Genomic DNA, 9,892 nt, shown 5'->3' on the forward strand with positions numbered 1-9,892 from the left:
ACAGTAAGAGCAGAGTCACCCCATTCGTCTACTTTCCCTCCATTAAAATGGTCCAGAGTACGGGAATTTTTTCCCATTGTAATGGTTGAAAGTATGCATTTCTTACCCTAGAGTAAAATATATGCTTTTGGAATGGGGAGAATTTTACTTCGGCACAAGTATGGTTTGTGAACCCAATTCTTCTATTTCTCCGCCCATTAAAATGGACCTGCTTTCAAGAATGGGGTTTCCCACAAACTATATTTTTGCCGAAGTAAACATCTCCCCATTCCAAATGCATATTTCTTACTCTAGGGTAAGAAAGGCATACTTCCTGCCATTCAAATGGGAAAATATTACCGCATTTCCACCCATTTCAATGGGCGGAAAGCAGACGAATCGGGTGGCAGAGTGGACAGCTAAATTTCAGATGATGTCTTGTATGCCGAAAACAGGTTCTAGTTTTGAAAGAATATTACATCCGCCGCCATTTTAACAGCATTCATCCTAACTATCTTAACAGTCAGACAAGTCAACAATGAGAGGCTACTGCTCAGACATCTAACTCAACTAAGTGCCAGCCATAAGTTAAGCACCGAGTCAAACTTTCTGCTTTCTGCTGGCTTTCAAATTAGCAAAAGTAAACAAGCCATTTTCAGGTGGAGAGTTTTTCAAGCAGTGTATGGTAGAGATAGCAAGTCTCTTGTGTCCAAATACTTAAGCAAATATGAACATACTAATTTATCGCGCAAGATAGTAACTCGTCGTGTAGAACTAATTGAGTCAGCGATATGAAAGGCAAAGCAGATTCATTTGTATTTTATTCGTTAGCGCTGGACGTAAGTAAGCCTACAGACAGAAAAGACACCGCCCAGCTATTGATTTTTGTCAGAGGGTTTAATGACAATTTTAAGATAGTGGAAGAATTTTGGCGATGAAATCGCTAAAGAGGAAAACACGAGGGGAGGAGTTGTTTCTCAAGTGTCTGGTATCATCGACAGGCTGAAACTACCTAGAAGCAAACTTGTAAAGTCACCACGGATGAATCGCCAAATTTAACTGGAAAAAATATTGGGCTGCTGAAAAGACTTCATGATGAGATGAAAGAGGAAAACCCCGAGCTGGATATTACTTTTTTGCACTGAATTATCCACCAGGAGGCCCTGTTAAAATCTGTTTTGCAGCTTGACCGTGTAGTCAAGCCAGTGGTATAACTCTTCACCTAGATAAAAGTGAGAGAACTTTATCACCGTCAATTTATCAATTTTCCTGAGTGAATGGATCCTGATCACCAGTATCTGCTTTACCATTCTCATTTGCGGTGGTTAAGTTTGGGGTAAGTCTGTAAACGCGTCTGGGAACTCAAGGAGGCAGTTAGCTCACTGTGGCGACATTCCTTTGCTTACGCCAATTTGCCTCGCGCACAATCACGCCTCCATAATTGCTTCGCCGCCTTAAATGTGTTGGTCTCTCTGTAGAACGTCATTTCAGTAGTAAGCGCAGTGTCGAGCTCACATATATGTATTGTGTAGCATTAAGTAACTGATTTCTATTTGTTTTAGGACTGTTCTGTTCTGTTCTAATTAAAGCCTAAGTTACTTGAATTTAGTGTTTAAGTTTCGAGGTCATAACACTCATTTTTAGTTGTAATGGGGAAGTCTGACGACTTTCCTGAGCTGGGTGACGGAGATTGGCTTAGTAATTTCGCTGTTGCTGTGCACATTGTAAGTTTGTAACAAACATGAATGAGGTAAATGCAAAGTTGCAAAGGAAAGATAAATTTGTTCATGAAATGTATACAAACGTGAGAGCTTTCAAAGCAAAATTTGACTTTATCCTCAGAACAAATGTCTAATAAATCTTTTGCCTATTTCCCCACCCTAGCGACAATGAAAGAGGCTTCTAAACATGTTAAAAACTACAGGAAATTACTAAATGACATGCACCAAGAATACTGCCGTCAATTCCTTGATTTCGAAAAACTACAGAAATCAATTGAGACCGTCCCATGCCCAAATTGTTAAAACAGCTGTTACAATTGGAATTGATCGATATTCAGAGTGACTTCGCTGTAAAAGAGAAATTCAACGCCTTAAAGCTGAAATTAAATTGTGACACTAAACATTTTGTCATGAAAACTCCTACGAAAGTCCTCAGTGTTCCACGTAACGACTCCACGTCTACTTTACTTGCAATAATTTCAACAGCCTACATTGCCCTACAGGCCTACAACAACAAAAAGGCATTTGCAAATCTAACAAGCTATGTTTGCAGATACATTTTATTATTGATATAGTAATTGGTAACAATAATTAATTGGCCTTACCATGCATAGGCCTAATATACTTAAACAACATCAATAGATTCGCCATCCATTAAACAAAAGCAATAAGTAGGTTGTATATGATAAAATGAGAATTGTACAATCTGAAAAGTTATTTTAAAAATCTAAAATTTTAAATCTTATGTTTCTCTTGGTAATTGTTCGTAGCTGACTAACACAGACGGAAACAGATGTCTTCATACAAGGTCTGGGCATCTTTCCCCATGCTCTTTAGGTTCATGTTAGAGCCACGTTGAACAGCGTTGTATACCTTTTCCATTCGACCTTCATCAAATAACCTTCCAAGCATTGGAACCGTTATGGGTAGGTGAAGAAGCTCACTTAGGCTCATGATTGCAGTGATTGTGACCTGCCACTGGGCACACCAATGGAGGAAACTGCTGGTAGATTGTAGTAAAATGAATTGGTTGCGTGTTGCTGTCCGTGTAAAGACGCACGTTGTGTGACAGCAAGTACAACTGCAAGTGCTTTCACAACTTCTCTGTCATCTGGTTGCAGGGTTGCCAGATTTTGCAGAGCAATATATACCAAATATCAAAAAATTATATACCAAATGTATACCAAACGAATCTGCAAAAATATATACCAAATTTATACCAAACAGATCTGAAAAAGCAAATGAAACGTTAATGTAAAAACACTTTTTACACACACACCAACTTTAGGAGTAATTTTTGAAAGCTATCTAACTTACAGAAAAACGTTACTTTGACTGTTTAATTCATAATATGACTAGTTTTATTGATTAGTGACTATTGTTAACGCAAAACACTGCAGATCAGTTTTAGCCCACATAAATTGGTTCTGGATTAGCATTAGTTTCATCATCTGCAAAGTTTGCAATAAGGTGCATCTCCTCCATCACTAGATTTAGAGATCCAAGGAAATTCATGAGACCATTCTGAACGAAATTTTCGTTGACCATCATAACGTGGTTTCCATTTCCTTGATGCCATTATTATTCAATTTTGAATTTATCGTATAACGCCTTATAAACCAACTAAATTTAGCGCCCAGCTACCGTTTTCTCAAGACGGCTGAGAACAGTGAGTGACAGTCAGCACTCAGCAGTTCAGTTTCAGTAAATTCAGTCCTACACTCTACTGTTAGTCTGTTACTGCAGGGTTGCCAGATTGTAAAGTAAATCTGTGGTAGAAATTCAGAAACAGTTTTTTTAATTTCAAAAATATACCAAGAATATACCAGTTTTCCAAAATATACCAAACGAAAAAATCGCATACCAAACAGGTTTGAAATATTCCAGATTTCTGGAATTTGGTATATAAATATACCAGTTGGCAACCCTGTCTGGTTGCTTTCAGTCATCCAGTAAATCATTGCAGGGAGAGCAAGCTTGAGGTCATCACCGAGATTATCTGCCCTGCTTTTGTATTTACGATTCAATGTATTATTTGTAATCAATTTATCAATCAAGAAATTGCGTCGTCGTGAGATTAGTTCATTATCTGCATGAAGGTTGTTCAAGTCCAAGGCCAAAATTTCTGGATTAGTTTCCACCAAAATCGTTTTAATTGTTTGATATAATTGAACTTAACTCGATCAAATTCTGTCACTTTAATAGGATTACACCACTTTCCCCTAGATCTGTTCTGACAACTACCACAAGCAAGCTAACACCAAATTTTGATGTTTTGGCAGAAAGTCATTCAGAAAGTTTTGTCATTCATGCTGGATTTAAATCCAATTTTTTTGCAAGCTTTGTTGCTTTTACATGTAAACTATTGTACAAAAAGTAGGTCATAACATTAGTGTAAACACTCTTCGTCCAATATGTATCAGCATGGCCCTCATGTCAATTTTTGAGAAATTCTCTACCCCCGAGTCAAAAACTTTGCCCATTTAGTCTATTAGCCTATGGAAGTTTTTGTAATGAATTCAGTGTGGTGTTGTCTACATTTTTTGGGACATTATAAATCTCCGAATCCGGCAGTGAAATTTTGGTTTAAATAACAGAATCGGCTTCTGCTTTGTACTCCGAGCTATTATAATGATGTTACAATTTTTAATTTCTAGCCACAATGTGCATTGTAGCTTATAGGCCAGTAGATTGCTGTTTAGGTTTGTAAGCTATTTGGTCCCTATGAGTAAAAAGGAAGGTATAGTGTATGCCCTTTCCTATATGCTTTTTTTATTCTAGCATTTCCAATCGAGGTAACGTCAGTCAGCGGGCAATGCAACTGAAATAGGTGAGTCGCTCGTAACAAAACGTTTGGAACCGAAGAGTGTTTGGTGGAAGTCAGGCAACCTAAACCTTACTGTCTACACATTCCGGATTAAATTGTTCCCTGCTTGCACGTTGCTTCTGCTTACCAAGAATAGCCTATATGAACAACCTTTTTGGTCAAATTGAGTCTCCTCACTGCCCGGCGAATTTGAAGCTGTTTTGATTGACACACACATTTTTTATTTTTTTTTGCACGAATTTTGAACTGTTCTCCTGAACAACTGGGAATGAGTAGGCCTACACCTCGTTTGTACTTGACCCACAATTACAATAAACGATAGCGCAACATATTTTTTACAAGCCATTTCCAAAATTCAGGATTTGATGCTGGGCCTAAGATTCAAACTAGATATTTAGTTTGGGCTAAGTTCACCAGTGAGGACCAAACTATGGTAGAATTAACCCAGGGCCTATAGCCTAGTAAGTTATTTCATCATAAGACCTTTGGCTAATTTTTGATGTTACATTGTGTTCAGGAAGAAGCATAGCTTGTTTAATTGATCATTTGTTAGATCTCACCTCAAAATATTACCGTACGTTGTTATGCCATCGATAAGGTTTGAAGTGGAAGTAAGAATTTGAATGTCATAACTCATAAGCATTGCAGTGAAGTCCTTCAGATCGTATATGCTGTTATTCATCAAGGCTTATTGATCTTTTGCGCCATGCAGCGTTAATTTTTATAAATTTAGGTCAAACAGCAAACCACAGGGAATAAAAAACTAACTAGTTTAGCATTTGTGACATCACTATGTGCGCTTGAAACGGCAAGAAGCTTTGTGCGATATATGTCAAGCAGAGGCCAACTTCTTTATTTTATTGACAAATAACAACGGCTTAAAAGTACAGGCTTGACTTAATGTGGAGACGTTTGTCACCACTGTCTACAAAAGGACTTTCGAAAAATAAAAACCGTAAAAAATTAAAAACACAAAGACGTTTTTGGCAAAAGAACGTGGTGTCTTGTCTCTACCAAGCGGTCAAAATGGCAAAAGCTACAAAATTTCATTTAAAAATTGTTCTGTTTTAATTTGTTTTTGCTATCCGCTAAGCTGCATAAAAACTATTGTGCAAATCAACGTTATAGTATAGAAACAAAACAACAAATGTATGATTGTAAACAATCAAGGAACAAAACCAAGGCAAAGTTTGGAAACGGGGTTCCTAAACTGATGCAATAATGACAAATATAACACGGTCACAGACCCCAAAAATGGTTTCGCTTATACAACCAAAAACACAGAAAAACAAAAAATTAAGGTACACATGGAACATTGTAGCCACGATGGGTGCATGGTGTGCTATCCAGGTCAACTTGCTGTAGCAAAGTAAAGCCGTTGTTCCATGCTGCAAAATTCCGTTGTTTAAAACCCCACCATGTTTTCAATTATCGTGCCCTTCCTAGACCATTTACATTTATTGAAAAAATATTTCCAGTCTAAAAACTCGCCCACTTACTGACATGATGTCAATGCTTTCCTGGACAAAGACAGGCACCATCACCAACATCAACCTTTAACTTCTGTGAATAAACATCTACATGATATTCCAGTAATTGATAGCACATGAGTGTAACACGATTTTACGCACGTAGACAAGTGGAACAGTACACATATATAAGACAAGATATACCGAGTCATGAAGCTCGTCAAGAATGAGTTGAATTTTCCGTTTCTCATATTCATTTGGATCTCGCCTTCCTCCATTACCATCGTCAAAACAACCGGATATCTCCAGCTTGTCTTCAACTTTTGCGAAAAATTCTAGTCCCGGAATTTCTTTGATTATGTTGTCGCTAATATCTATCCATTTTACCTGTTAAACATAAAAGACTGGTTAAACACTGAATAGACTTGCTTAGACCTAGACGTCTAACAGTCCAACACAAAATCATGTTTTATTGCAAAAAATTTGAATTCTTTCTGTTAACCAATTGTTGTTTATGCTAACTAGAAGTAAAATTGTAATTCTTTTCATTTGGTTCTATATTCCAATCAGATTCTATATTCCTTGTAGACTGAACTAAGCGTGCCGCTGCAAAAATACTTATGCATGGTGGGAAGTAAAATTACAAAATATGGTCACAATTAATCAATAAATCTGTAAAAAAAGAATTGGCTTTGAACCCAAAAAATACATCTGCTAATCATATTACCTATAAATAACTCGAATATACTGCCAAACCTTTCCTGGCATGTCTACGATGGCCGAAATGACTAATTCCACTTCACCAGGAGATAAGCAATTGGTAAGGACAAGCTCCTTTAAGTTATTCTGTTTTCTTAAAATCTTAGACAGGCCGGTAGCTTCAGATGTGGACAGATACAAATTTTCCAGGTTCAGCTCTATTGGAAAATGGTCTGCTACCATCAAGATAAGCTGCTTGTCAGCATATTTGTTCAATTCGCATAAAAGTGAAACAAATCTGCGATCGTTGTCATCTAAACAAGCATAACACAGTAATAATTAAATCATTAATGATTTGAACATAATACACAAGTCAATAACATTGGTTTCTGGTGGTCAACTTTTAATAAATGCAAGAAACTGTGGACTAAAAAGTTGGGGCAGGTAAACTGACATCTGACATGTACAACACAAGGAGACTTAATATGACAACCAAAATGGCTTCATGAAAGAGTCAGGCTGGCTGGTCTTACTTTGGTGGGCAGATCTAACCGAAAAAATGATTCCATAATCCATGCTAGTCATGAATATCTACTGCAAACAGTAAATGTCATACACCAGACACTCTGATATGTTGCTGCAAATGAAAACTGGAATCATACCTGCAACCCAATCATCATATGCCAGTGTTCTGAAATGTGCAAGCTGTGACTTCAAAGTTTCAGCACAAAGCTTCTTTTCAACAATATCTTTAAGTAAAAATGGAAAAAAATCAATATTTTAGAATGGTATGTAGATGCATGTTATGTCACACACAACATTTTTTCGAAGATCATATTTCTAGAACGATAATTTTCCGTAATTAATCCATAAAAATACAACAAAAAATTATTGTAGTTGCAAAGCGCATCTAGAAAATTTTGAGGGGAGAGATTGTCAGATTTTTTTGAAGTTCATCTTAAAAGAGAGATGATTTAATCAGGGATAAATAGAGTTTATCCGACAAACGGTTAAAAGAAGGAGATTTTGTACTCATTCAACCATGTCAAGTTATATTGAAACTGTCAAAACTTTGCTTGGGCCTGGAGATAAAGCTTGAAACCAAGTTCTCTGAATAGCTTATTTAGCTATCAAACTTTAAATCAAATTTTCTTCAATTAACTTAAAACAGACAAGAGTGGCAGTTGGTCTAAAAGTGCCTCTCCATGACATACTAGAGCAACCAATTTCAACAACCATCTCTACCAAACAAATTAAACTTATTTGATTTCCTTCAACCTGTTTGGTTCAAGAATCACAAATGGTTACCAGTGTCAAATAAGATGGATATGTTGCCAGCATTTACGACAGAAACTGGTGCACTGACTTTGTGGCTTAATACGAAACTGACACTGGGATATAAAAGTTAATTTTCTGTCTTATTTTAACTCGAAACCTAGGTAAAGTTATGACAGTTTTAATATGACTTGAAATGGTTCAATGAGCACAAAAAATACTCCTTTTCATGATGTCATAGTCATAACTTTGCAACTACTTTTCTAATTTGAAACAATCTAGACTCTGGGTTGATTTTGTCTCAAGTGAAGTTTAACCATAGAACTATTGTTTTTACCTCACATGCTATTAAAGTTGTTTCCAAAGTTTTAAGCTAAAAAAACTATAAAATAAGAAACCTTGATAACTTAAATTTTCTGAATTTGAAATAACACATTCATCATAACTCTCAGATACAGACAGCTACTTTATGGATCCCAGTAATTACTGACTAAGCTAAAACAGTATCACTAGTTTTAGGTTAACTTTAAAAAGCTTCCATTATGTTCCACATAGCAAATTGTACCTGATGCTGCCATATCCTTCACCTTCCTTGTCTTCAACGTGAATGTAGCCAATACCAACTGTGTGATGAAATTTTCACAGAACCCAAACTGTAGAGTCTGGTATAGGCAAACTCAAAACTGGTTTTGATCCAGACTGGAGGGGGAACATACGGACGCAAGAGTTTTTTCTTGCTCACCAAACTATACACCAGTTTGTTTTACGTTTGGACGCCGTTTTAAAAAATCCATAGCCTATTATCTTCTCGCCAAATTTAGCCGATGTTAAAAAGTTGTTTTCAGTATCATCAATAATACAGGTTACTCTTAATTTTTTGATGTCGATTTTTATTTTTTCCTTACAGATACAGAGGTCTTATGATAAAACTATTATAATGATCTCACTACTTAATCAACAGTCTGTTTGTACAGTAGTCTATAGCCGTACTTTAACCTTCAAATAACCGAGTTGATAGTTGGTTCTTCCATATTAGAAATGACTTCACTTTTTTATTCCTTGGGGATAGAAACTGCTGCTGTTACAATATCACCTTCCATAATCGGAAAAATCATACGGGAGGAATTCGTCACGGATCGCATAGTAATCGTATTACAATGACTACGTCATAAGTGCAGATAATCTAGGTTATTTTCAAAGTTTCTTCGGGAAAAAAAGTGTTGATTGTGCAAAATGGATGTATCAGCTACAAGGCAGGAGAACGGATCCGTGAGGCGACTAACAACAAAAGTTGACAACTCGTACTTTGAAGACAACGAGCAACTTGAAACTGTTTGTTTTCTTCTAAGCGAAATTATTCAGGAAAGTACAAGGTAGCTACTTTAACTATTACAGCATTACTGCAAGTAACTACTTTTTGATTGTGTACATGCTTTAATGTTGTTATGTACAAAAAACAGCGAATGTGAATACCATCTTCCACAACCGGAAAAAATCATGAGGAGAATTCGTCACTGATGACATAGTAACCGTATAAAAACCGTCTTCATAAATGACGTCATCATACAAACAGTGGCATACCTTCCGATACGACACTTCTTTGCATCCTCCTTCTCACTGACACGTCAGACCTCCTCTGTTTACTACTGGTGGAAATTGAAATCGTCTATACTACAAGATACAAACACTTCTGACCAAAACAAGGATCTGATACTCCATTCATTCTACCGCAATGTATAGTCAGAATGAAAACTCTTTCTTTCTGATCGTGTTAAAACAACCATTCAACTGCTTGGCCGGAGCTACTCTAACATCGTGCTGGACGTTATGCATAGCTCTTGTGCCGATATTATCTTAGGGCAGAAGTTTCTACAAAGACAAAAACGCCACTGGGAGCCCTCCTTGTGACAAAGTGGCTGCAA

General features: G+C 36.7%; 1 protein-coding gene across 4 annotated transcripts; it reads right to left on the reverse strand.

Moving 5' to 3' along the window:
• Positions 1-5,370: 5,370 nt before the first annotated feature.
• LOC143451924 (uncharacterized) lies at positions 5,371-8,811 on the reverse strand. Of its 4 annotated transcripts, none has more exons than XM_076952712.1 (6): positions 8,536-8,811; positions 7,358-7,444; positions 6,753-7,009; positions 6,201-6,383; positions 6,031-6,090; positions 5,371-5,915 (listed from the first exon to the last, which is right to left on the reverse strand). In XM_076952712.1, exons 1-5 carry the CDS (start codon positions 8,546-8,548, stop codon positions 6,037-6,039), a joined length of 594 nt encoding a protein of 197 aa, XP_076808827.1. In that variant the 5' UTR covers positions 8,549-8,811; the 3' UTR covers positions 5,371-5,915; positions 6,031-6,036. The 4 variants fall into 4 exon arrangements, with proteins under 4 accessions (XP_076808827.1, XP_076808826.1, XP_076808825.1 ...); XM_076952711.1 differs by having other exon boundaries at positions 6,027-6,090; XM_076952710.1 differs by having other exon boundaries at positions 5,371-5,969; positions 6,027-6,090; positions 8,536-8,810.
• Positions 8,812-9,892: the final 1,081 nt, after the last annotated feature.

This window comes from Clavelina lepadiformis, chromosome 4, assembly GCF_947623445.1.
Source record: "Clavelina lepadiformis chromosome 4, kaClaLepa1.1, whole genome shotgun sequence".
Lineage (NCBI taxonomy): Eukaryota > Metazoa > Chordata > Ascidiacea > Aplousobranchia > Clavelinidae > Clavelina > Clavelina lepadiformis.